Consider the following 27,966-nt stretch of genomic DNA (forward strand, 5'->3'; position numbering starts at 1 on the left):
CAAAGTTACAAACCGTTACTAGTGTAAGTTTAGTAAGTGTTAATTAAGCACGTAGACTTCCCAATACTATACTGAAACTGTTGATTTTTTAAAATAGACGACCAGTGTATGGCTTAACTCCATAATAAATTAATATATTTGAAGAAACATAATCTCGTACAAGTTCAACTTTATATGTTCAGTGTATGAAAGCAGAATAAATTTGACAAATCAACTAAAAAACATTCAAATAAAACTTGACCTCCATTTTTGGTTATTACTTGTAAACTAGTAATAATTGTGCCTATCTACTGTTCATGTGTTTAAACTTGTGTAATAATGGCACAAAGGAATTGTATGAAATGAATTTTTCTTTTCCAAAGTGTTCCCGGAGTACCCGAGCTAGCAGACACGCCTACAAAGAGTAGAAAGGCTGCGTCTGAGGCACCGACTCAAGAGAATCACACAGTGACACACTCTGACAAGGATCTGATACGAACACTGGCAGAAATCCACTTCTTGAATGCCGAGGTATTACTTGGTTAAAGTGCCATCTTAAGTAATGATTGCTATCAACCTTGCTTCAATTTGGCAGCCGTGTTACTTTCTCTTGCACTTCGATTTAATTACATGTGACATTGCATCATAAGAGACCTCATTGATTTGTCAGAATTATCTGTACATTTTGAACGTCTTGAAAATGTTAACGTGAACTGAATATTATGGCGTAGTGGTTAAGAGCACTGGACCCAAGCTCTGGTGTTTGACCAGCAGAGTGCTGGTTTTGAGTCCCTTGTTTTAACACATTTTCCCACGTTTTTGTGCACTATATTATTTCATCACTGTATGATCGTTCAAAAGGTCACTAACAATGTATTCCCACCCCTCTGGAATTGTTTTTATTTATACCTTTGCAGACATTGGTGCACCTGTTGAGATCAGAGGGAGTAAGTCTGAACAATGAACCCATTCCTCCAAAGGACAAGAGCAAGCATCCTAAGGGCTACGTACCTACTAAGCCTGAAGATGATCCTGATTGGATTGTGTACAGGTGATGATCTCATGCTAATCCTAGGCTGCTAATCTCTTTGATCCCCTCTTTAATCTGCCTTGATCCCTTTAATATGAAATTAAGAGCAAGTGGGTTAATATTGAGATTTTATCTGAATCCTTCTTCTTCATTGGAGATTCCTATAGACCTTTATCACGGTGCGGCCATCTTGAATTTCTCCCATTAGTATCAATGTTACCAAACCAAGGCTGGAAGCACTAATAGTCTGGTTCCTATTTTCAAAATGATTATTAGCATTCATTATTGTTATTCCATACGAGGAACTTGACCAAGATGGATGCAGCATGATAAATGTCTATAAGGTCCATGGTGGTTAACGACACAATATGTTTCGATCAGTTGTCAACTAAGTTTTGCAAAAACTGTATCTCTCTGTAGGGACTGGATTAAAGACCTCTCTGCCTCCATTACCAAAGGCTTTTTGAGAGCCTCTGAACTCGGAGTCCAGTTGACTGAGCCATGGATTGTGTGCAGTGCCACCACGTACCTGTGGAACTACAACAACCACTTGCTGTCAGCTGGTCGACATCGAGAGTTGATTGAGTGCTTTGGTTCATTACTCCAGGATCTTAAACAAGTCGGCCATGCTGGGTGAGCGATTGATTCTTTAAAAATTTCTTGTTTGTGTTTCCCTTTACTATCTGATGTGTATTAAACACTGTATACTCGGTACTTGTTTTAGTTCTGTGAACAAAATCCACATGCAAATCACTTGGATGGGAATCGAACCATTGACCCATGACCTTTGCATTGCAGCAGGTATGCAACGGGTATGTAATGATTGAAAAAAAAAAAATGTTAGTTTTGCACTGTACAGCTTATCACACATAAAGGGTACACAACAAAATAGTGTTCTCTATGTATTAAAATTTTGTTGTCAAAAGAATTGTTAAGTTAAAGCCGGGTCTTTGCTTTAAATAGGGAAACCGTTATGCTGGTCAACCTGTGCACTGCCCTTGCCTTCGGCCTAGTCCAACCATGGATACCCAAATCCACGACTCGAGATGTTGTACCCCCATCGTCCCCCTCCCCTAAGGGCCGTGGGGACAAGGAGTCCCCCAGGAAGGCTAAGTCAGTTGCTAGTCACACCAGCGCCAAGACCAGGAGCCTGACAGTTGACCCTGATGGCATGGAGGACATTAAGAAAGCAATGGAGGTGAGTGAATGGATTTCATAATAATGTAAAAAAAAATATCAAAAATTAATGAACAATTTTTATCATTTTCACTGCAAATATTTTGCAGGTGTTGAGCACAGCACCTCTTCGGAATTATTTGTTGCGAGTTTGTGACGTCGATAAGTCACAAATTTGCAACGCAGGAAGTATGAATCGGGCTTTAGTCTGATAAATAAAACAAGGAAGGTAGTAGTAGCACTTGAAGACTAACTAATTACATTTATAAACAAAACTGTGTAAGCTTCTGTAGCAACATTTTCTTCACCAGATGCAATGAATGGGACAAGCCATGTACATTTTATACATACAAGAAAGTAACGGATGATGTACGCATCCCAGTAGCATTGTACGCATGGACGTTGGTATGCCATTATATCATTTTTGACAGTTTGTTGCTCCGTAAAGTAATTTACTTCATTGACTTATTTCCAGGTGTGTGATTATGGGATGGAGGTGACCAATGGTACCAAGCCGTTGGACATTGTACCCATCTCAGTCAGGCATCCTCTTATTATCAACTGGGCACTGGTCAAGCAACTCATCGGTCAACAGATTTCAAAGTCTCTTGGAACGGAAGATGAGGCAAGTCATTCAAGCTTGTTTTTTTTTTTTTTTTCATCAACCATTCTAAGTTACCATGAAAGCTATTAATTGGTTTTACCCACACACTGATGGCGGTAAAGCACTGTACTTTCCTGGGACAAAAAATCAACAAGCATTACTCGAATTGAACTCAAACCCAAGACCTTTGCCACATTTTAGAGTAGCTATCTTACTACTAGACCACAGCGATTACCCAGTAGACATAGTGACATGGTCTGTACAATGTTTAAAGTGTATTTGATTTGATCCAACTGCGCAATTACATTTGGACTTGATAAAATGCGATACTTTGTATCCTTCACACGCTTTAGCAATGCAGGTGGGAACCCATGCTTCCCCAAAATGTGCGAGACTCTTACCTTGTGTGAGACTCTTTTATGAATGACATTTTCAAATGAAGTTTGTTTACTTGTTTCAGAACAACACTGAAGGTCAGCGACCTTTGACCCGCTGTCTGGTTGCCTTGGAGATGAGGGCGCTGAATGGCAAGGGCTTGACAGACTTCAAGGAGACCCCTCCACTGGTGGAGGTAGGTGGACAGTAAAATAACAAAACCTTCACCGAGACGGACATCCAAAAGAAATATACTGTCAAGAAAAATCTACATTGACGTGACGTGTTTATAATGAGGGTAGGTCTAATTCACACTTGTTCTTATCATTGCCAGATCTGCAACATGGTTGAGGAGTGCGAGTGGGGAGACAGTCTTGTGGAGTTGCAGGTGTGGACTCGGCTCTCCGAGCTCGCTCTGGCATCTAGAGATCATCAACTGGTACTTAGAGCCACCTCCAAAGCATTGGCATTCAATAATAACAACAAAGTCAGAAGCAAGAAGATGGACGAGTAAGTTTGGCTTCATGGCTCTTGCTGGTGTTTGTCAGTTAGTTTCAACACTACATTTAAAGCGCGGACCTCAGAACCAAAAAAGGTCCACATAGGGTCTTGAAACACTATTTGGACATTGGGGGCTGTCGTCAGTGTATTTTAACGCTACATATGAAGTGTGGACCTGATATCAGTTTGATTGGCTGCATATTGTGCCACATCACCTTGTAAACCATTACATGTTGGTATGTAAAACGAGTAGGTCTCACACTTCACCCCACATACCTTGGACTGCAAGTTGAAGGGCTTTTAGCATCACTCAGTGCTATATGAGTGCTATATAAGAATCTACTTTTAAAGTATTTTCTTTTTTTTTCTTGTATCATACAGCCATAAGATGATAGTATGGCATGAGATGCTGAGTTATTCTAGTCGTCTGCTGGGTCAGACATTGATGTTCAACATGGAAGGGAAGAATGCAATCCGACGCTCGGCACTGGATGCTTTTGTCAATGCCGCAAGGTCAGTCATGTTCTACATTTGACAAATAATAATAACAATGTTTCAACATTTTAAGATCTTCAATTTCATATATGTTAGCTAAACCTAGATTCAAAACCTCTCGCTAAGGTCAGCGTACCTTTGCCAATGTGCGAACAGTTTTCAATATGCACCAACATACATACATCCCCAGCCGTGACACTTGTGTCCTTAAGCAAGACACATAACCATTGCTTCGTCCTTCGGATGGGACGTAAAGCCGTTGGTCTCATGTGTTGTGTAAACGCATGTAAAAGAACCCAGTGCACTTATCGAAAAGAGAAGGGGTTCGCCCCGGTGTTCTTGGCTGGATTGGCAGCATATTGCGCCACAGCACCTTGTAAACCATTACATGGTGCTTACGGATTAGGTCTTATATCTCAAAAATTCGCCCCACTCCTTGCAGTAATAATACCTGGCGCTTTGTATCCTTTGGCAAAAGGCGCGTTATAAATACGGTTATTATTATTATTTGTGAACTTTTGGTCTAAAAATCTCAGCATTTTTCTCTACTGTAATTGACAGGTTTGGACGTAAAGCCAAGAATTTTGGCCTGGTCATCACAGCGGCCAGACAATACTGGAATGCATGCCTTCCCCTCGTCAATGAACCAATGGAGAGACAACTTCTTAAGCAACCTCTTACCATTATCCTGGACAGCATCACGGCCACCACAGAGAAGATTGTCAAGAAAGAGGTTAAACTTGTTTTCTCTCTCATCCCATCTTTGTTTTGTCATTTGATTAGATTAGATTTATCTCATTTAGCTTATGACTTTCTCCTGAAAACAATCAGAGCCTACTGATCAAAACATTGAGTCGTTTCTGTTCTATTCAGAACCGACACTTCACAAAAGAGATATTCACATTGTGTTAACACAAACCTCTCTTAGTTACACTTCCAGTCCATGCAAAAATTCAAATCCTACTTCTAATTTTATGATACTCAAAAGTTATTTACCAACATATAGTATAAAAAATAAAATTAAAAATTGCGGGAAATTTTTAGTAATTAGTAAGGTACTGTTAGTCAATTGAAAGACCACCAGACTATTGTATTGGCCCGTGGCTTAAATTACTGGCCTCAAATGTACAATCAAACTGTAAATTTAGAGCCCTGACTACAATAAACATAATCCTACGGAAAGAATTAAGTTGGTTTATGTTTTGGTTTCTTTTTGTGTGTGTACAGGATGGGGCTGTCGCAGTGAATGGCGGACCCCCAGGTGCCAATAAAGCAAAGGGTGAATCCCCCATCGCTAGTCCATCCACCTCCTCGATCGCTGGCATCTTATCTGATCCGGAGGATGACCTGACTCTAAGGGCTGCCCTGTATGGGGTCATGTTCCAGGCTTTTGTGGACCAGGTAAAGACTTGAAACTCTGCTATTTTGGTTTGTAATGATGATGTCCCACCTTGTGGTAGTTTTTCAATCAAATTATTCTTAATAAGCACAAGCAATGTGCCAGTCTAAAGGCCCGGTCCCACTGCAACGATTACAAGAACGATAACGATAACGGCGCAAAGAGAACGCATTACATTGGTTTAATGAGCGTGTGCGTATTTTGCGTGGAGCAATTCGACCGATAGAATGCGTTTGCTTTGCGTCGTGATCGTTATCAGTTTCGTTATCGCTGCATCGCGGGCCTTAAGCCTACTTTTGGACTGTATTGTCAAAGTTCAAGATGTGATCAAATCAATTTTGGGAAGTCTACTTTGAGCTTGTGTTTACTCGACTGCATTAGTTCTGCCATTTTTGTTATTAAAAGACACCAAAATCAAGATGGCTTTTCTGTGATAAAGGTCTTTCGAAATGATGTTCAACTTCATTTTACATTGTATTTGTGTAATAACCTTTGACTTTTTTGTACAGGGTGAATGGGAAGAGGCATTAGCTGCAATGGACAAGGCAGTCAGTGATATGCCACGCACCAAGCATAGATTGTAAGCAAACAAATTATTCATTATTATCAATTCTAAAAACGCTTTGCTATGAGATCCCAAATTAGCCAAAAATGTTGACTTGTTATGTCATCTTCTGAAAAACAAATAAGCTTTAATCATTTAATTGTATTTTGCTCAAACCTTTACCGTCATAACATTTTTATGAAGGAGTGATTGAGGGTTATGATGGATCATCTCATGTGACTTTATTGTGGTGAGCGGTCCAACTCGGGTGTTTCTGATCGAGTGCCTGTTGTTGCTAGCAGAGGCTGCTGAATGCACCACAGCACCTTGTAGACCCTTATAGGGTTCTACAAATATCGGTCTCATAATCCAACAATTTCAAAAACCTTTCTTTAAATGTTTCTGTCTGTGCATGCACCTTGAGTACTATGCTCACTGGTATGTGTGCTACATGCGATATTATAAGTTATCACACAAGCGCGAGTGGAATACAAAAAAAATAGCGCTTCTGCGTCCCATATCCAACAAGGCCGAAGGCCGAGTTGGATATGGGACGCAGACGCACTATATTTTTTCGTATTTCACGAGCGCGCGTGTGATAACGAATTTATCTTCCAGTCTCACTTGCAGCGCTCAAAGTTTAAAATTTCAGAGCGTTATTTCACACGCACAAAGTTTAGAATGTAAAACAAAGGTCGTAGCATATATGTTTTTATCCCCTAGTAGTTGGAGCTTCTGATTGGTGGATTAGCGCGTACTGGAAGATAAAACATTATAATACATTATGCTATCCTTTGTTGTCTTATGATATAGGTTGATATTCAAGCACCGTTTGATGGTCAAAGCAACACTTGGTAGAGATATTAACGTGGATATTGCAAAGTTCAAGGTTAGTTTGAGAAATTATTAAAGAGAGAAACACAAACAATTTAAGATGAGAACAATCTCCAGTCTACATTAATCTCTACATTGCGAGAAAGCCCAATAAATAACTCTAAACTTGAATGAAACTGAAGTATTGAAAAAGAGGGCCATTTAACTCATAACAAAATCTGTGTTTTCTGTCATTGACTGTATATATCGTTTATGTTTTCTAATAGGATGAAAGTGAGAACTACCTGTCTGTTATGTGGCACAAGGTGGCGCTGTGCTCAAGGGACCAACGAGAGCAGCTCTCAGCCTACAAGAATGCTATCGAGGCGTTGCAGGTAAATCAACGGCTCAATTCTAGGTTAAGCTTTGGCTACTTTTATAGCGCATGTACTACTGGGACCATGCCTTTTTCTCTCATGAAATGCTTGTTGTTTTCAAATGGAACTTTTTTGAGGGTCAATTCACTTGTGTTTCCAGTTGGAAATAGTTGTGGCGTGTCAAGGCAGAGCAATTATGGTGAAGTGACTTCCTCAAGGGCAAAAGTGTCATGACCGGGATTCGAGCCCAAACCCTGCTGCTTACAAAGCTTTGGCCAGAACATGCCCCAAAGGTTTATTTTTTAGTCTTAGGTTGTCCCATAGTATTTCCTAAGTAAGTACCAAATTATTTTTAATATTCCTAATCAACAGTCAAGTGCAAGTGATTGGCAGAAGGTTGAGTACCTCATGGAGTTCTCGGAGTGGTTGTACGTCAATGAGTTCCCAACCTTGGATTGTGTAGATCAGTTAGAATGGGCTGCTGATATCTTACTCAATATGAAGATTGAGACAAGGTCAAAGGTCACCGAACAAGGTATAGCCATCTCTCTTTATATGCTGATTTTTGTGTGTATAATAATTTAGTATAATAATAGCTTGTTAATAGCCTATAAAAGGCATGATATTCTTCTTACTTAAGTCTTATCTTGGGTTTTTGACTCTTTAACAAACAAAAAGCAATATTGACACTGAAAAGTCTGTTTAAAGACAGTGGACACTATTGGTAATTGTCAAAGACTAGTCTTCTCGCTTGGTGTATCTAAACATATGCATAAAATAACAAACACCTGAAAATTTGAGCTCATTTGGTCGTCGAAGTTGCAAGATATGAATGAAATAAAAAACACCCTTGTCACATGAAGTTGTGTGCTTTCAGATGCTTGATTTCGGGACCTTAAATTCTAAACTTGAGGTCTCGAAATCAAATTTGTTGAAATTTACTTCTTTTTTGAAAACTACGTCACTTCAGAGGGAGCTGTTTCTCACAATGTTTTATACTATCAACCTCTCCTCATAACTCATTACCAAGTGAGGTTTTATGCTGATTACTGTTTTGATAGTGTCCACTGCCTTTAAGTATTAACATATAGATCAGCCCTTGTACTCAATAACATGTTTCTACCCTTTTCAAAGGGCCTCATATCATGCTTGCGTTTTAAAAAAGTCTTTAACTGATGTCTATCTGATTTAGTATTTGATATATGAAATCAAAAGTCACATCCTCTTATTAAGGTAATCTTCTTGTTGCTGCTTCCCAGGTTGTATTGTAAACTTGGGTGTGATCCCTTGTTTAGTTGTTAATGGATGTATGGCTTCTGACTGACACCCCCAAACAAAATAGAGAGGCTAAATGCTCAGTTGGTAGAGCGCCGGCATGTTAATCCGGCAGTCACTGGTTCAAATCCTGCTTTAGGCAATCCTTGTTCAGCTTCAAATCATTTCTATCTTGTCTAAAGCAGCAGGAAAATCCAAGAAGAAGAAGGGGAAGAAATCCGCCGAGCCTGTCTCGCAGTCTCCAGCTCTTCACTCCCCCACCCCCACAGAGACAAAGACCATGACAGAAGGGGCGACAGACAGTGAGGGGGAAGACTCCATGGCGGCCAGGTTCATCCCTGTCAAGAAGCAGTCGGTCATTGGGCTGTCGGCCTCCAACCTCAACCTCTCTGCCTCAGAGTTGACGAGCATCAAGCAGTTGGAACACCTGGTGCGAATCCACATCATGCTGGCCAAGACGGCCGGGCGGGATTCTCCGATGCACACTAGCTACTGCATGCTGGCGTGGGGATTCCTGATCCGAATCTGGCAGGTAGGTGTTCAAATCATTGCATATGACATTTCGGGATATTCTTAAAATCTTCTTTATAAGCAAAGCCATCGCCAAAGCAAGTCCACATTGTGTAGAAACCTGTAGTCTAGTATTTTTACTAGGTCATGCGAAGAGTTTCTAAGTATGACCTGAAATTAAAACCTCTGGGAGGTTCTGGGTTCTTAGTGTGAGAGATTACCTAACATTACAAGGCCGGACGGACACACTTAACTGATTTGGGCTGACAACACATTTCAACTGTCACCAGGGACAGGCACCTACTCCTGATGAAACAGGGTTACCCCCTTTACAGTCTATAAGATAGGCAGCTGGGTATTATCCACTAGGAGCCTGATCATCAGAAAGCAATACCTTCTCGACTTTTTACAAAGCAAACATTGCTCAAGGGGAATAATATTGCTCAAGTGTCATGACCGGTATTCGAACCCAAACTCTGCTGCTGACAACACAAGAGCTTGGGTCCATTAAACTACAATGTAGGCGGCTCGGCCTCGACATGCCATGACTTGCACAATTATTTATTTTGGGGCAAAAGGACAATAACAAAGGAATGGCCACAGATTTTGAAAACAGACTTTGAAACCTTGGTCTGGGTGTTTTATTTGTGCTCCATTAGGTGTCCCTGAGTTCAGCCGGTCAAGTGGCCAAAGAAATGGCTAAGGTGTCAATCTCCAATGAGCAGCTGGGCAGCCAGAAGAACTCCGCCAAGGCTAATAAGGGTAAGAAGGATGCAGGAGGCAAAGGAGGAAGCAAGGAGATGGAGACACCGAGAGATAAACCAAAGAGGAAGGGACCGCTAGACGCAGTGCCTCTACATCCAGAAGATTGGGCCATGTATGATGTACCGGATGAGGTAGGCTGCCATAATTAGCATTTATTTAGATTGATGTGTTTTGTACAGCCTTGCAGTCACTTTCAGTACAGTTAACTTTGTCATGCAGGGACTTTCTTAACCCTTTACAAACAGCTTGTACCTAAATGCCCATACATGTAACTGCCAAATACGGCGGCTAGACTTGACCTATTACTTCCATTCACACAAAGAAATAAAGGTAAAGGTCATGTCCGCATATTAAATTCTTCCAATTCTAATGTAGCACCTCAACATCTAAAATGAAAATTGAAAATTAGCCACTGTATTCAGTTGAACTTTTCACGGGTGACTTTTATTGTATCTTTCTTGATAATATTGCCTTTGTTTCAGAATTAACTTGACAAAAACCAATCTGAGATGACACCTGAAGTGTTTAATAAAACTGTTTTTAGAGTTTTCTATGTTCATTGTTTGATATCGTGGGTATTTTGTTTTCTTGTCAGATGCGAGAAGCGTTCAAGGAAGATCACACAGGGGAAGGTATTAATAGAGACAGTATTGCCAAACCGGTAAGTACATCATTCTGTCTGTCTGTCTCTCAGTCTTAATGATCTTGTCAAGGAAACTTTGCAAACTCCCACAAGAAGTTTACACACACCAAGCTGGCAACATCCAATCTCTTTCATACAAACATTGGTTTATTGTCTATGATTATGAGTTGCACACATCAAGACATTTTGATTTAGGAAGTACACTGTAGATGGCAATACTTATTCTAGTCGTTGTGAACTCAACAATTAGCTTGGTAGGATTCAAACACACAACCTCGTGATGGCAAGTCTAAACCACTGGACCACAATGTCAGTAGAGGTCAAATAACAGCAACCTTATCCTAATTACGGAGGGATTCTCAAGTGCGTACATTTTTACAATAACATAGCATTACAATACACAAATCAACAATGTTTAATGGTCAACAGCTACAATAGTTTGCTTTTTGGATGAATAATATATGGTTCGGCGTAATTTTTGTGAACCTACCATTATTTCTTGATTGTTCTCTGTGCAGACTCTAACCTTGTACTACTTGGACAGTCTGGTGACGGAACTACGAAGCATCGGTTACAGCCACCTCACCTTCCCTGCTCTAGTCCTAGGTGAAGTCATTGCAAGAGATATCGTGGAGTCCAACGTAGCAGGGAACACATATCGACTTTTGTAAGTGTCGACCTCACTGTAAAAAAGTAATTTTAATAATAACAATAAATAAGTAGTCTAGTTGGTAAGACACTGCTCTGGAATTACCAAGGTCATGGATTTGAATCCTATCCGAGGATTATGCCTGGTTTTTTAAAATCAGAACTTAGGAAAGTACTGGGTACACCGTGCTTACACACATCCAGTGTATGATTGAAGTCAAATACTGTTCTTCCTGATTTTTTTTTGATTTTTTTTGCTCTACCTCAGATCTGCTGAGATTTGTCTTGAGTTGAATCTAACATCTGGAGTCAAGTTCCACGAGGCGTCAGCTGGTGCTCTGGGAGTCAATGAAGAGGACCAGGCTAAGTAAGTCCATACATTCATCTTCTTTAGAATTCATCCTCAACCCTAAGATGTGGATAATAATAGTGGACATAACAATATTAGAGTATATAAGACTAAAGGTGCATGATGGAAAATACTAAATAAGGTTTTCGGTAACACTGTGTAAAAAAACTCTTGTGAAGTAGTTGTGGCTCAAGAGAGAAGAGCCGGTTCGTACTGCTGGACGTTTAGGTCAGTGTGCTTTTCTTAAGAAAATACTTCTTCCTCAAAAACTTTAGAGGGAGCCGCTTCTCACAATGTTTTATGCAATGTGCCTTTAAAAAAAAAAAGTATTAACGACCATGAAGTGACTGCATGACGTTTTTGGTTTCTAGATGTCGTGAGGATACCTCTCGCTACCAGGAGAGGCAGAACCAGGTACGGCGTGAGGCAGGACGGGCAAAGGAGTTACGTCGACTCATGACAGCTGAGAACAAGGTCAAGAAAAAACAGTCAAGAAACATCATTCCTGCTGATCAGAAGGTATCGGTAGTGACCAACAATCGATATTTTATTTTTGTTCATTTTGTTTCATTTGTTATTATTTTATGTTTTCTGCTTTCTTTAAAATACTTGAATTAACTTCCTTTAGGAGTTAATTCTTCTGTATTTCCAGAGGCAAATTTATGTGTTCTTAAATTCCTACTCACTAATGACAACAACATTAAGGTGTTTTTGTGCATGGACAACTCTTAAAGATGATAAGCAGTAATTCCCAAAAGCAAAAGTTTGACAGATTTGAATGCAATGTGTCCCTTTAACTCGTGGATGTATTTGTTGATTGTTGCAGACCGATATCATTGAGTCAGTGATGGGACTCAGCCAACCGCTAAGCGGCATGACATTCAGACAGGCCTGGACACAGCAAGCAGAAATCCTAATCAAACAGGTATGAAACACAATGTCATAAGCCGTTTTCATTCTTGATCCCCAGGGAATACATCCCTTGGCTGGGAGGCCCAAATTCAGCGAAACATTTATTTATGTACCCACAATAAGAAAAGAATCATTAGGACAAAATGGTTAGTACAACAATACATGCAAAGAGTAGACATGGCTAATGATAATGACACTGAATAAATATAACAGTAAAATAAGAAGTGAGTAAGGAAGCTGGAGAACAACCCTAGACAAAATATAAAAACAAAGCATGAACAAAACCAAAAAAAAAACGACAGGGGAGAATGGTAAATTTGTCTGTAATGAGCTAATTACATGAATTGACCAATTTCACCTGACGTCATCATCAGAAAACTCTTGAATGCGCCATACTGGTGGGCAATTTCACCGTGCGTTTTTATATATAACTCTATGCTGTGCATTATGAAGTGAAGTACACAATGTATGCATTTTAGGCGACGCTGCATTAATACACGTAAATCTAACTGCCCACCAACATGGTGAGCATGGCATCAGTCACCGCAAGTGACGCGCGTGCAAGGGGTCAATACAGATAATGCCCAAGAAATATTAACTCTTAGTCCTGCTGTCCATTGTCCTTAGGGATATAACCAAGCGGCCAGGGAGCTGTTGAATGAGGCTCACCTCTCTACCAAGGCATTTGACGACAAGTTCACCGAGGCATCCATCTTGAAGAACCTCGCTAAGCTCTCCCTACAGGAAGCCAACTGTGGACAGGCCATCAATCTACTCAAGGAAGCTCAGGTAAGATAATGTCAGCAGACTTTGAGATGAAGACTTTGATTCATACTACAAAACTCTGTTCAGCTAACAAAGACACCCTTGTAATCCCTAATTATTGCCACCAATCCATACGGTGAACGTAGTTTTCAATTTGCTCCTCCTCAGTAATTTGAACAAGCAGAAGCCAAGAACCCAAGTTTTCTGGTTTTAAACTGCTCCTTTTCTTTTCCCTTTACTCATTCATCCCAGCGGTTCGATGGAGATGAATTGTTCTGGCTGGATACGACCCTTCTGCTCGTTGAAGCAACCCTGGGCAACCCGGAAGACTGGGAAAGAAACAACAAAGCTCGTGCAGTTATCCTGAAAGCTCTGTCTCTCTTTTCCACATTCGTGGATAAGAGACCCAACAAGAAGGGTCTGCTGACATACATCAAATCCACTCTTGAAGCTAAGTAAGAATCAGAAAATATACACAATCATGTAGACTGGTTTGAGTTACCTATATCCCTTGGGCAAAAATGATTAACCATTTAACCTGATCATATTAAACTTCGCTTTACCGCTGTCTTCCATCAAGACTCACTTAATTAGGACTGCATAAACATTCCCCTCTATTGATAATAATACTGGCTTCTTATTTAGCACTGCAATATTTTACCCGTCAATACTGTAGCCCCCTCCAACATTCAGTTCTTTCCCTGCAAAGTATTGTGGAGCAACGTTTTTGAATTATGATACCTTTTTCTTATACATAGCTCCATGTAATAGATTTAAGACATCTTAAATGGATTTGCCCCTATGTAAATTAAAAATGGCCCTGCCCTTTCAAAAATGGAATTCCACGCCTGCTAAAACAAGTGTACTTTGTTTACAAGAACCACCAAGTAGTATTATTATTGTTATACTATAACTGATTATTCTCTCTGCAGGTTTGCAACAATTCAAATCAGTCAAGTTCTTGAGGAGAGTAGTGACACAATGAAACCAAAAGCACACAGAGAGCTTCAAGATGCATGTCAGGTAAAATAAATGCATCCGTTCTATCATAGCCCAAACTTGGGATCACCTCAATCAATCAATCAATCAATCAATCAGTTTATTTCCACAGTTTTAAAATCACAATCAGTATCAAATCATAGGCAATGTAAGTTGGAAATAAAAAAATAAATAGTTGTTTGATAAGATTAATTTAAATGAATAATAAGCATTGACATTCGTGAAACTGTGGGGGACCCATACAGAAGCAAGGCTTGTAAGGGTAGGGTTCCCTGAGCAAGCTTGTGCATTGAGCCGATAATTATTTAAATTGATGTGTTGTGGAAGAAGACACTCCTCCAATTTATAAGATTTGCCATGAACTTCAGTGTGTTCAACTTCATAAGTTTAAGTATAAGTTTGCCCAATTGCATAGTAACTGCTTTAGCACTCACATGTAATAAACACACAAATATCTTTTCTCCATATAAAACTAGGTTTAAAAATCTCTTGTGATTTTCTTTTACAGCGATTGAAGAAAAGTGCTGATGATTTGATTGGTGCTAACTACACACGGGAAGCGGTTCAGATTATGCAACAACAAGCCAGTGTACTCAGGTAAATTTTTTTTTTTAATTCTTAGATTACAACCATGTTTGCAAAAATAACCTTACTGATTTCAATAATCATTCAATCAGTCACTCAATTAATAAATTGGTCAACCAACCAGTTGCCAATCGATAACACCAATTGTGCCGATCCTATCTATCAAGTGATTGATTGGTATTGGTACCCGCTGCCAAAACATAGGATTCGAACTGCCTCTTGCTACCGGGCAACCTCGGTAGTCTAGTTGGTAAGACACTGCTCTAGAATTGCAAGGGTCGTGGGTTCGAATCCCACCCGAGTAACATGCCTGTGATATTTTTTCACAGGACTCGGGAAAGACCTGAGTATACAGTGCTAACACACATCAGTGTATGGGTAAAAACCAAAATTAATATTCTTTATCCCCGATGCAAATTTAACATCTATTATGATTGATATTGATTGTATTAATCAATCAATCAATCAGTGAATGTATCCTGTTAATTGTCTTCACAGGTTGTTTGCATGCGACAGTGATGAGAAGGACGTTCAGCATGATTTCCTTCTTCAAGCTCAAACCATCATGCTAAGAGCTGTTGGCATGATGGATCATCTACTGCATGATGTGTGCTCCCTGTCTGCCGTTCAGGAGGTTAGTACAACTGAACAAAGCTTTGAGACACCCATCAAGTCTGATAAAGGGCTATATGAGAGTGTGCTTTTACTGGGTTTTTTTCACTTTTGTTTTTTTTTAATGTTTCTTGATTTCCTAAATGCCTTTAAGATCTGTGTTAAAGTTCGTTCTTCATACTGATCACTTTCAAACAAAACTGCTTGTATTCATTGTTTTTTTCTTGAACGCTCTGTTTTTTTTAAATCAGGCCGCATCAAGCATTTTTTTAAATAAACATTGAGAATAATGATAATAAAAATGTGAAAACTATGTGGTGTTGCATTTGTGACTGCATTTAGTGGTATATGGATAATTATGTTGCTAACAGTGTTTGATTGGTTTAATTCTTTATCTAGTTGCGGAGCATAAGTCTTCCACTGCAGAGAGAATCTTGTAATGTGAAGATCGCCTTTGCCGAGTTATTGATTGATATGTTTGTCATCTACGCTGAAGAGCATCGGAAGCGTCAGATCACTGAAGCAAGAAAAGGATCTGTTGAAAAGGTAACCATGAGCTTGCGTTTTCCGCCTTCTGTTTTATTTTGATGAAGTAATTTTTTACTAATGTACACCAGGAAGATGTAAACTGTGAATAAATAAAGTGAAACTGACTGGGTAATTGGTTCACAGAAGAAAAATTTACTAGAGCGAGATTCAATCTTGCGACCTCCAGATTAACAAGCCGGCGCTCAACCAATGGGGCTACCTAGCCCTAATGTCGGCGGTGTAGAGCGCCTAATATGTGACCCGCTACATGAAAATGAGTCAGATGTCGCCCAATGCATTATTCAGTTATGGACAGTTTAATGTGGGAAAAACATTTTTATAATAATACTTTTTAAGATCTTTATTTGCATGGTCAACCTTGAGAACACTTTACCTTTAGGCTATAAAGCTATGAATACAACAATTTGATCATACTTTTACTTCGTCTAATTTGTATCCTTTCGCGCGCAATGGTAGTTTAAACATCACTTTAATTGTAATTCGATTTTCAGAAAAAATGATGTATTGGCTAATTTCAAACGGGAGTAACTCAGCAACGCTACACTTAAACATATACCAAATTACTGCTGCTGGTGTGATCTTTCCAGCCATGCATACAACTCAATTCTTGAAGTTGTCAACATCTGACTCATTTTCACATAGCGGGTCACATAGAGTTTTAATGTAAAGCCATTCAACATGTTGCTGCCATATAGCCAGGTTTACACCTAAGTTTACACCTAAATTTATGATACAACCTGGGAGGCAGCAGCAGAAGTATAAACCTTAGGGTGAAACTTTATATTTGAAATAAAAAGTCATCATTTTTGTTTGACCCGACAGTTGGTAGAGAACTTCATATCAGCTAAACCTGTCTTGACTGATACTGAGAAGCAATGGAGAATGATGGCCAGGTTAGTTTTGTAACGAGAGGGGCAATGTTTTATTGAGTTATTTACCCGTTGAACCAATGCCACATGCTCTAATGTCTGCCACGCTTGTCTCCATTTTCGGAGTCAACAGTAACATATATTTTTTTCTAACTCTTACTGAATTTTCCTTATAGGGGTTTCAGCCACTTGCCAAAACCACCTTTGTTTTCATGGAGATTTTTATTTTGTTTATCTATTATTACCATACTTCCAACTGAATGATTCTTTATGCTAAACGAATGAAATTGTGATGGTATGATCTCAGAAACTAAATTTGTATGCCCTAACTAAAGGGCATGACATCTTGAGCCCTAATATCAGCTCACAATATTGCGTCACATTGATCTGTACTAAATATAATTTCAAGTTCGCGACAACTTACAAATTTGTCATTTCTTTTTTTAACCTGTGTCGCGCCCTCTCGTATTTATGTTTGGTGAGCTCACCACTATCATTCATTTTTATCAGTGGACTTGTATAGCGCCCTATATACGCAGGACATTCTCAGTCTATTAGTAATTGTACGGTATCTCCATAATTTCTTTGTTTCAGTACATTTGCCACTGGTGCCCTGTCACTTCTTCAGAGTGCACACAATTTAGCTGGTTCCATAACCCACCTCAAGGCAAAGGTAATTAAAACATTCCGTATCTCAATTTACAATAAAGCCCTAAGAATAATGCTTGTTATATAACACCCAAGCAGATCCTTGTCATTTGATTGGAGGATTGTCCATCACGTGATAGCAAATAAAATGTACCATTGCACGCTGAGTCACTCACCGTGCTTTTTCGTTCCATCCGAAAAGTATCATTGCACGCTGGCAGCGTGCAATGGTACATTTCGGATGGAACGAAAAAGCTGAGTAAAAACATCACTGCACGCTCGCCCGCCCTCCACTGACAAAAAAGTGACTATTCGATAAAAGACGAAAAGATGGCGACAGCTTCAAACTTTGTGCTGCTTAACGACGACGAAATTGCTGATTTAATCGATACGTCCGATGCTTTAAACACTAAGAAACAAATCAAATTTTCTGTAGGACGATTTAATTCATTTGCTAAGAGTTCCGGAACAACTTTGGAAGCAGTGGAAGCTTACAGTGAGGGAGAACTGGATAATTTCCTATCGCGGTTTTATGGTGGTCTGCGAAAAGATGACGGGAATTTGTACACAAAGAAGTCGATGCATGCAATCCGATATGGGATTCATCGCCACTTTCTATCGGTAAAGGATTGGGACATAACAAAGAATGACACCTTCAAACAGAGCAACAAGGTGTACAAGGCGATGATGGTTAAACTGAAGCAAGAAGGAAAAGGGTTTGTTCAACACAAGGAGCCGGTAAGCAAGGATGATATGACTAAGATTTTTGACTCACTTGACCTAACCACCCCAATCGGCCTTCAAAACAAGGTGTTTATAGACATCATGATATATTTCGCCAATAGAGGGAGAGAAAACCTCTGTGATATGAAGGTATCCGACTTTGTGCTTGAAACCGATGAACAGAACCTCCGTTACCTAGTCCATCGTGACACACTTACCAAATCTAGACGTGAAAATGAGGACGAGCGCTTCAGTGGGCACATGTACGAAATTCCAGGTTCGAGTAGGTGTCCAGTCACATCATTTCTGGCCCTTAAAGGGGTCCTCAACCCTGGAAAAGAGGGTATGTGGCAACGGTGTAAGGCAGACGCACCCACTGACGGATCTCCGTGGTACACAAATGCCCCGTTGGGAGTAAACACCTTGGGGAATAAGATGAAGATCATCTCCGAGAATGCTGGTTGCTTGAAGAAGTACACTAACCACAGTTTGAGAGCTACAACATGCACCATGCTTGATGCAGCTGGATTTCCCAATCGCCACATAATGTCGGTGACTGGTCACCGATCCGAATCATCTCTGAAACATTACTCCAGCACAAGTAACCAACACAAGAAAATGATGAGCGCTGCTCTAGCAGAGGAAATGCAGGAAAACGTTCCAGATGAGGAACAACACACAATCGAAAACACTGTGGAAAATGTCCCAACTGTTTCATATGAACAGCGGATTCTCAGTGACTCACAGGAACAGTTGATTCTCAACGAGTCAAATTTTAACATTCAGAACGCAACCACTTCCTCTTCCATGCAGCAATTCCATTTTCATGGGCCTGTAAACTTTTATAATAAATAGCTCATCAATCGCGTTCCATGTGAGTTTTTGTGACCATTTCAAATTTGGTACACAGTATGGCGAAAATGTTTGATTGGGTAGTTACATTATTAAATTGGATTTTGAACTGTTCATTTGTTTTACTGTTTTTACTGTTGAACCATTGTTAAGTTTTAACTTGAACTGTTGTTGGCTTTTAAAACTGTTTAAGTCAAAATAAAAGTAGAAGATGCGCTTGAGAAAGCATTGTTAGTTGTAGTAGTACGATTTATTTATTGTTATCCTTTAAAGTATAGGGTTATCCTCAAATCAAATGACAAAGATCTACTTGGATGTTATATAAAACAAATAATGAATGTTTTTCATTCGTGCAATAGTGCGAATATGTTCATTCGTTGAAAGCTGGAATGTTCCATTCAACTCGGCTCCGCCTCGTTGAATGGAACATTCCATCTTTCAACTCATGAACATATTCGCACCATTGCACTCATAAACATTCATTATGTGTATACTAATAGTTGTTAAAATTATTTAGTGTTATTTATTTATTGTAGTTTTTTTTTTTTGGCAACCCTTATAAAATAAGAGAATGATAATCGCTGATCCAGTGTAACACTATGTCTGTGTAAATTACTTAGACTAAAAAATTTCAACCTACTGCAACAGTATTTGATTGCTTTCACAATTCCGGCCAAAGATTAAATTTATTTAATGCAGTGTTGTTAAGTAGAGGCTCAAAAATCTTCTCCCCAACAAAGTCCTGTATATTTCTGAGCTGCCAACTCTCCTCAATTATGCAGAAAGTTACATTAAAATGAATCTATTTTTCCTTGTTCTGACTGCAATCTCCCTGGTTGTTGCACAAAATCTCACACATTGCAAGATGCAAATGTTTGGCAGCTCTGATGTGCACCCAACCTTCCTACCTGCAGATTCTGCATGTGACTGAGACCACACCTTAACTTGGGCCTGCCAAAACATTCAAAGACTCTCTATAACCTTTGCACTCACTACCAGAACAATAGTCATGCATTGATACACACATCACCCTCCCCAGGTCACCTCATGACGCTCCCCAGGTCACCTCATGCATATTCATATAAGGGCATGCTCCCCTCATGCATATTCACATAAGGGCTTGCTCAACTTATACATATTCATATAAGGGCTTGCTCCATGCATATTCACATAACTGAACTAGCCTGGCTGCTGTGTGCATAACTATATGAATATTCAGTGGGTATAGAACTACTGGCCAATCAGAGCATGCATCTATTAAGCAAGCTCAAAGTACACTGGAGTCTAGAAGAAAAAGGTGTATCCATAAAATGAAAACAACTAATTTTTTTTTTTACAGTGTGTATGGTGCAATCCTTGTGTACATGTACATGTATAATTTAGTTTGTTTAGTTTATGTTTATATGCTCATGTACCTTCTTATATAGTGAAATTTTTTATATTTTTTGTAACTTTTATTCTCAATCATCTTTAAATTTCTTATTTCAATTTTTTTAACGCTCAGTTCCCAGTGTCTGAATCATGGCTTTCTTTCTGCTCTGTATTTCACTGTTTTACTTTTTACTGATTGTTATTAGATAGCAGTTGTAATACTGATAAGCCTGCCATGTCTAAATAAAAATAAAAATACAAAATAATATATATTATTATGATAATTGTTATTATTATATCTATTTTTTTGAATGGCAGAGTTTGTATAACATGGGTAGATGTCTGCGCATGTTGGCAAACAGTCAAAGTGCATCAGCCCCAACACAATGGGATATCCAGTATATGGTAAGCAAATCTTAAGGGCATTAAACAGGATTGGTAGAGCAGACAAAATAGTCGCAGATGGTGTTCATGTTTTGTGTGATCAACAAACCTGTGAAAAAATTCTTAATCCGTGAAACAGGAGAAAATGGTAAACAAAATATGCACATTGTTCAGTATGTAAACATTTCCCTTTAGTCATGATTCCAAGGAAAAATTTGTGTATTTTTATTCTCGGCAGCCTACTTGTTATAAACATGGTCATGATAGTAAGCATTCTACAAAATTATTAGTATGAACAGGGTGTTGATTATAAATTAATCAAAGTTGCAAGCATTATTATTTTATTGTTGTATTCAGAATCTGACGGCAGGGTCAGGGGTCAGCGGCACGCATCCTGTCAAACCAGCTGACGAGGGCACCGCAGATGACGAGATGAACGAAGGGAAAGATCTCGATTTATCCTCGTCTCAGCAAATCAAATATTCTACGGCAGCTGCTAAAATTAAGGTTTGTTAAAATTCTGCCACAAAAATGTTGACCGGATCAAACAATTAACAATAACCCTTCAAATCAGTGGACTCAATTTCATTATAAGCTGCCTACCTAAAAAAAAAGTAGCTAAGCACAAAACTATTCTGCTTACTAGAATAAGGTTACCAGCCAAAATACCATTGACAAAGTTTTATTTGTTGAGCTGGACTCCTCTAACATTTCACAGAAGTGCTCAACAGCTAATTCCCAGCCGTGACACTTGTTTTCTTAAGCAAGACACTTCACCATTGCTTCGTCCTTCGGATGGGACGTTAAGCCGTTGGTCACATGTGTTATGTAACGCATGTAAAAGAACCCAGTGCCCTTATCGAAAAGAGAAGGGGTTCGCCCCGGTGTTCCTGGTCCACAGCACCTTGTAAAACATTACATGGTGCTATCAGAATTAGGTCTCATAATTCAAAACGTAGTCCCCACATCTTGCAGGAAAAACTGTATGTTACAGCGCCAGGAGCGTCACTGGGTGACGGACATGTGCGCTATATAAGAAGCCACAATTATTATTATTAATTATATTTTCTCAAAAACATCCTGTCATGACATTTGGTCTTAAAATCCATACATTTTTCAAATCTATGTAAATATTTTGTATGCTGGCTGTTTGATTGTATTTTGTATATTTGTTTAGGCCAAGCAGAGTTCATCCGAGTTGTATTTGTGCCAAGCCACCGAGGTCTTAGCTCAGTGTGTACAGCTAGCCTTGCAGAAAGGTGACAGGGTAAGACAATTATTACTTATTTTATAATTTGTGTAATGAGATATCGCCGGATTGCCACTTTTGTTTTAGGGCCACACTTAACTGATTTGGGCTATGCACCAAATCAACTGTCACCAGGGGTACTTACTACCACCTACTCCTGTGCTATTGATATGTTGCCCTTTGCAAGTTTTAATTCAAATTAAACAATTCCCTCATAGAAGTGTCCCTTACCAGAGGAAAATTGCTGTGCCACTTCAAAAACAAAAGTCAATAAAACAGTATGTAGCTGTATTCAAACAATGATGTTTCTAAAATGCTAATAATACATTGCATACAAACAATTTTTTGTAGTTTAAGGTGATTAATTTTCTTCCTAAGTTTTGGCTAGTCGTTTTTGTTTTTCTGAAGTTGTCTCGATTAGTGAACTGTACTTCAGAACCATGTTTCTGGTGGCGAGTCCCGATAGGTTTTATTGTGAGAAGAATTAAAAATGAAAACATAAATTTGTATTTTTTTTTCTCCATTGCAGAGTCTAGTGGCTGCAGGCTGTTTAGAGTTAGTGGAGAGCTGTGGCCAGTTTGACAATGCGATGACATCACACTATCTAGCTCTCTATCAGGTTAGTTCATTGGTCAACAATTTCATCTCCTAACCTGCAGAGCCAACCAAATGACTTGTTAATATTACTAATAATAATTGCAATAATTAATAATTACAATAATGTAAGTTGGGGCTAAGCTCAACTGAAATTAAAAAGTTATAAATAAAACTACTTGGGAAGCCAGTGGATTTTCTCTAATATTCTGAACTTAAATTGGGTTTGTCAACTGCCAAGCTGGATTTTTTGTTGGGTAAAAAGAATTCAATACTTACTGCCGTAATTACATTCATCAAGGATCTACTTTTCCTATTGATGTTTACCACCCAGAGCTGCATCAGTTCCAAGTGTCTGGAGGACTTGTTACTGTGCTCACAGCGGGATCCATCCACCTCGAAGCAGGCAGCCCTGCTACAGCAGCGCCAGAGGTTGGAGGCTGATGCCATGACAACCAATCGCAGCTTTAGCACTCTGTTCAAGGTTGTGAGTGAGAACCTTCAAGAGACTTCAGAGGTAGGTGTTTGGAGGAAGGGGGTGGGGGGTTAAGAGTTTTAAAGGTACTTGGGTCGAGTTCACAAAGACAGTCCTTACTTAGGACTAGTCCTAGGACACTGTAGAAGTTATTACAAACTAAAGACAAGTGCTAAGTTAGGACGAGTAACTTGTCCTAAATAAGACTTGTCTTAACTCTTTGTGAAATCCACCCCGTTACACATTTGGTAATTGTTTCAGACCAGAATTCTAACTTGGTGAAACCCAATTAACATACCTATGGAAATTTGGGCTCAAATTGTCATCGAAGTTGCAAGAAAATAATGACAGAAAAAAACACCATTGTCGCACAAGTTTGTGTGCTTTCCAATGCTCAAGGAAGGCTTCATGATTCAAATAGTTTATGTTACTCCAGAGGGAGATGTTTCTCACAATGTTTTATACTATCAGTGAATGAGTGTTAATACAAGTTCCGACATTGTTTATTCTGTTTGTTTGTAGGGATGGAAGCGTTTGGCCATCAGTCCACAACATTTGGATCTTATCAAGGAACTTCCTCCAAACTTTAATCTCATCATCCTGCAACACTCTGAGGATAAGTGAGTATTCCCAAACCAATTCCCTCTTATTTAATTACTTTATCTCTCCTCAACATGCTGCTAAACATTTGCTACTCGAATAGATAGAATTATAAAAGCAGCAGGAAGGATTCTTGGGGAGTCGCGGCCGCTCGTTGACACAGCATGAGGATCTGCTTGCCTGCAAGCTAACTATTCTACTGAATTACGCTAACCATCCACGTTATGATGTGCTTGCCAGCAAGCTTGGTCCAGGAAACGCGCGAGACTTGCATAGTCCAGTAATGGTGCCTATGTTGGAAACAACTGCTTTGGAAAGGAGTGCACCATCAGCTTGTATAGAATTTCAATGCAGAGTCATGGGGAGATGAGGTTAAACTGTCAGAATTGTTTTGAATTAAAACAAAAGTTCAGAACGTCAAGCCAGCAATTCACATTTTAATGGATTGTTCTATTTTTCTCTCATTTCTCTCTCCGTAGATCCACACTGTATGGCTCCATCCTAGACAGACCTAAAGCTTCCAGTGGGAAGGAGGGTGGCAAGCCCTCTAAAGGAAGTCAGCCTCAAACCTCAAGAGCAAAGGTCACTCGCACATTGGTTGACCCTAACACCTTAGAGTCGCTTCACAGGAGGTCAGTCAATTCTCTTGGGGAAAAAACTAGTATTTATTGTACTAATTTATTTGAGTCAATTTATAAGCCCCGTGGGAAACTTACTGGATAAATTTTATCTCATTTTGGATTGAGAAAAAAAAAGTCACTAGAGCAGGAGTTGAACCAGAGGCCTCTGGATTATAATCAATCAATCAATATAACATTTATTTCCACATTCACATGGAGGCATTATCCTAAAAGCCGAGGCTTGTGGTGGATGTGCCCGTTACAATAATGCAAAACAAAACAGGATAACATCAACAAATAGACGATTAATAGAATAAATAAATACTAACCGTTACGGTAGATAACTTCATAAAGGTTTAACCATGGTTTAACAAGGTATATATAACGCTGAAGCAGAACATGTATGCGAAGTAAACAAAGAGACTAACATTTAAACAATTAATACGAAGTAGAAAACATAGATGAGTAAGTAAGTAAGTAATGTGTCGGCAACTCTACCAACTAAGCAATCTATAGCCCTTTTGAATTGAAGGTTTTCACAATTTTGTCAATAATTTTGCACTCTAATGATTGGCATCCCCGAAAAAGAGTTATAAGGGGTAGACAATAATAACGTTTGGCCGCAGGATCAAATCCCACTCTGTCTTTATTCAACCCAAAATCAGTTACTTTAGTTGTTAAACTTGATACGTCAATATGAATAGTTGAATAGCATTTAGGTTAAAATGATATATGTATAGTAAAAATACTTTTCAGCCTGCAAAATCTGGTCTGTGATAAGACAATAAGTTATCCCACTGGTTCCAATTTATAGGTTCCATCAGCATAAGCATGACGTAATGGCAACGCTGCTGAAGGCGGAGTACCAGCGATCACAGCAAACGCAGAGACAGAAGATGCTGGAGAATATCTCCGATGATATGAAAGAAGGAATCAAGGTACAACCTTACTAAGTAAAATACGCCCTAAAGGGGCACTCGTCATGATCAAAGCAGGCCTTTTTGTAGTGTGTCATGGTTGAGTGGTTTATTGAATTCAAGTTTTGATGGATAAGTCATTTGAGTGTGGGTTCGAATCCCAGTCATGACACTTGTGTCCCTGCGCAAGATGCTTTGCCAAAGTTGCTTGTCTTTACCCAGGGGTATAAATGGGTTCTGGCAAGGGTAGAGGTTGATACTGTGTACGAAAAAAGCCACTGAAACACCACGACATACTCTGGGTTGTATACTCCTCAACTCCTCAATAATCAATAACTATTTTAATTGTCATGTCACACGAGTAATTCTTTTCATTGCCTGTTTTTTAATCGTTTAGGACTGGTCCGGTGACATCGAGAAAGCTGAACAAAAACTGCAAGAGCAGTTTCTGGAGTTATTACGCGAGTTGGAGGAATATCTTAGGCCTATAACCTCATTCCTCGATCCAGCTATAAGGTAAAAACCATTGGTTGCTATTCTTACTACTATATTTGATTTCAAATATTAATTTATGAATCATAAGGGAAACTAACTGGGTTATTTGTTATTTGGGTTTAGTTCATCGTTTGCATCTGCATTGAATCTTTTTTCTTATTCCAGAGCGTTAGAGAACCCAGGCCCAGTGCCGACGTCCCGTTCGGATCCTTCCGCTGCAGCGAACCCAGAGGAGTCTGTGGTCATCCTGGCTGATAAATGGCTTCTTGAGATGCCTCTAGAGGCCTTAGCAATCTTCTCATCTCCCGCTGTAACTTCACTGTCTCGGGACTTCTCCTTGCAGATGATTTATAACCGGATCCACAGAGAACCTGAAGGTCAGCTAAAACCTCGACTCGAGTCTTGCAGAGCACTTTTATACTAGAGCGGAACTTGAACCAATGACCTCCGGATTTACATGCCGGGCTTTAACCACCTGTGCTGTCTAGCCTTATGTTGGCGGTCTCCCTGTTTTGTCACTATTCGGGGTACCAGTCAGAAGGCATACAACACTTGACTGCCGTGTACCCAGGGATCACACCTAAGTTTACGATACAACCTGGGAATTTAACGTAGTGCTCTTTTTACACGTAATCATGTAAACTGACCAGTTTGTTAATATTTGTGTTGTGGGTGTATGTTTAGCCACTTCACGTCGGTTTTCTAAAGATTTTTCCCATGCCAACACAATGAAAATTGGGTCAAATAGAACGTTTCAAAATTATACCTTGAAAAAATCCAAGAAATAAAAAGCTTCCTCTGGTGTTTCAATATACATTTAAATATTTCTTCTTCATATCGCAGAGGAGATGACTGATGAAAAGAGAAAGAAAGAAGCAGCTAAGATTAAAGCAGCGAAGGAGAAGACAAAGGGGATCAAGATGGTAAGGTGTCTTTCAGAAAAATCGTTGAAGAAAATCACATATTCAATTAGCATTACCCGTGGGGTAAAAATGGGTAGAGGTGGATATTGTATTTAAAAAACCTTTGGAGCACCACGGCAGCTCAGGGCAGTATACTGTGTGCAGGGATCTGAGAAAGATTAAAGGAATGTTACTGGCGCAATGACCAGGGCACTAAAAATCACATTGATAAAATTATTTTAAAATGTGCTAAGAACTATTTATCATTATTATTTACTCGTAAAGATTGACTGATTATTTGTTATTGACCTATTTGATTATTTGTACAGACTGATTGGTTTGTTTTACAGATTGATTGATTATTTTTTATTGACTGATTTGATTATTCACTCACCTATATCTACAGGTGCCTATTGATCGCCCTGTCCCAGCAGGTTGTCTACCGATTGACACACACAGTTTCAAATGTATCCTTTACACATGTTACACCACTATAGTCAAGTGGTGAGACTGCAGGACTTGCAATTACAAGGTTGTGGGTTCCAATCCTACCGAGCTAATCGTTGATTTCACAATGAGTAGAAAGTATTATCGTCTGGTTATTGAATCATAATTTCTACATTCTATAGAGCTGATACGCGGTATGCAACAAACATAGTTTGAAGAGCATATTTCATGGGCAATGCTAATTTTTACTACAATAAATGTTTATATATCGATTCAATTTGCAGAAGTGTGTTTAAGAACTAAATGTCTTCCTTAACATTATCATTGAAACAGATGTTGTTGATCCCCATTTCGATTGTCCAGAAGAAGGTAAGAACAATTCAGACTTATACTTAAAATTCCCCAAATTAACAAAATGTAAACCTCTCCTTCTTTGCTATATTGTAAGTTTTAAATTGTGTTAATATGATTAACCCTTTCCCAGTGTATGGGGTTTGTTCCGTTCTTGGATTTAAGTTAATACAATACAAAGTACAAAATTATTTTCCAGAAGCCACTCATCCAATCTTTGAGATGCAAGAAGCTTTGAAGCTTTACAACAATCAGTTTACAGCTCGTTGGGAAGGAATACAGGGGAGTGATCATGTACCAAGGTAAATATTACCATCATTTCATTTTATTTATTTATTCTTGTTGTTAGGCTATTGACTCTCACAAAAAGGAACCTAGTTTAGATGTGTGAGGAAAACCCCAGAGAAATATTCTAGGGGAAAACCCGCCTGTAGTCAGATCGGGACTGAAAACTTGATCAACGAAGCGCCCCCAGTTGGATTCGAACCGTGGTCCTAGAGTTTAATGGACAATCGTGTAATCAGAACCTTATTTTATCTGTGCAGCCATTTTAGGTGTGTGCCA

General features: G+C 39.2%; 1 protein-coding gene across 1 annotated transcript in view; it reads left to right on the top strand.

Moving 5' to 3' along the window:
- Window positions 1-27,966, top strand: part of LOC117294344 (cilia- and flagella-associated protein 46-like) — a 51,886-nt gene that overhangs the window by 20,241 nt on the left and 3,679 nt on the right. Inside the window, exons 18-60 of the mRNA XM_033776709.1 lie at window positions 363-510; window positions 897-1,030; window positions 1,430-1,642; window positions 1,973-2,207; window positions 2,661-2,810; window positions 3,250-3,360; window positions 3,499-3,674; window positions 4,047-4,178; window positions 4,722-4,893; window positions 5,388-5,561; window positions 6,069-6,139; window positions 6,917-6,992; window positions 7,204-7,311; window positions 7,666-7,828; window positions 8,754-9,100; window positions 9,738-9,974; window positions 10,439-10,504; window positions 11,005-11,153; window positions 11,403-11,501; window positions 11,855-12,002; window positions 12,310-12,408; window positions 13,023-13,184; window positions 13,413-13,615; window positions 14,093-14,183; window positions 14,668-14,756; window positions 15,243-15,378; window positions 15,756-15,902; window positions 16,728-16,798; window positions 17,369-17,447; window positions 20,687-20,773; window positions 21,110-21,259; window positions 21,930-22,019; window positions 22,531-22,620; window positions 22,930-23,112; window positions 23,593-23,690; window positions 24,150-24,302; window positions 25,105-25,228; window positions 25,605-25,723; window positions 25,868-26,079; window positions 26,546-26,625; window positions 27,011-27,071; window positions 27,385-27,420; window positions 27,602-27,704. Coding sequence (XP_033632600.1) covers window positions 363-510; window positions 897-1,030; window positions 1,430-1,642; window positions 1,973-2,207; window positions 2,661-2,810; window positions 3,250-3,360; window positions 3,499-3,674; window positions 4,047-4,178; window positions 4,722-4,893; window positions 5,388-5,561; window positions 6,069-6,139; window positions 6,917-6,992; window positions 7,204-7,311; window positions 7,666-7,828; window positions 8,754-9,100; window positions 9,738-9,974; window positions 10,439-10,504; window positions 11,005-11,153; window positions 11,403-11,501; window positions 11,855-12,002; window positions 12,310-12,408; window positions 13,023-13,184; window positions 13,413-13,615; window positions 14,093-14,183; window positions 14,668-14,756; window positions 15,243-15,378; window positions 15,756-15,902; window positions 16,728-16,798; window positions 17,369-17,447; window positions 20,687-20,773; window positions 21,110-21,259; window positions 21,930-22,019; window positions 22,531-22,620; window positions 22,930-23,112; window positions 23,593-23,690; window positions 24,150-24,302; window positions 25,105-25,228; window positions 25,605-25,723; window positions 25,868-26,079; window positions 26,546-26,625; window positions 27,011-27,071; window positions 27,385-27,420; window positions 27,602-27,704 — 5,772 coding nt within the window. The remainder of the gene's footprint in view (window positions 1-362; window positions 511-896; window positions 1,031-1,429; window positions 1,643-1,972; window positions 2,208-2,660; window positions 2,811-3,249; window positions 3,361-3,498; window positions 3,675-4,046; window positions 4,179-4,721; window positions 4,894-5,387; window positions 5,562-6,068; window positions 6,140-6,916; window positions 6,993-7,203; window positions 7,312-7,665; window positions 7,829-8,753; window positions 9,101-9,737; window positions 9,975-10,438; window positions 10,505-11,004; window positions 11,154-11,402; window positions 11,502-11,854; window positions 12,003-12,309; window positions 12,409-13,022; window positions 13,185-13,412; window positions 13,616-14,092; window positions 14,184-14,667; window positions 14,757-15,242; window positions 15,379-15,755; window positions 15,903-16,727; window positions 16,799-17,368; window positions 17,448-20,686; window positions 20,774-21,109; window positions 21,260-21,929; window positions 22,020-22,530; window positions 22,621-22,929; window positions 23,113-23,592; window positions 23,691-24,149; window positions 24,303-25,104; window positions 25,229-25,604; window positions 25,724-25,867; window positions 26,080-26,545; window positions 26,626-27,010; window positions 27,072-27,384; window positions 27,421-27,601; window positions 27,705-27,966) is intronic.

This window comes from Asterias rubens, chromosome 9, assembly GCF_902459465.1.
Source record: "Asterias rubens chromosome 9, eAstRub1.3, whole genome shotgun sequence".
Taxonomy (NCBI): Eukaryota; Metazoa; Echinodermata; class Asteroidea; order Forcipulatida; family Asteriidae; genus Asterias; species Asterias rubens.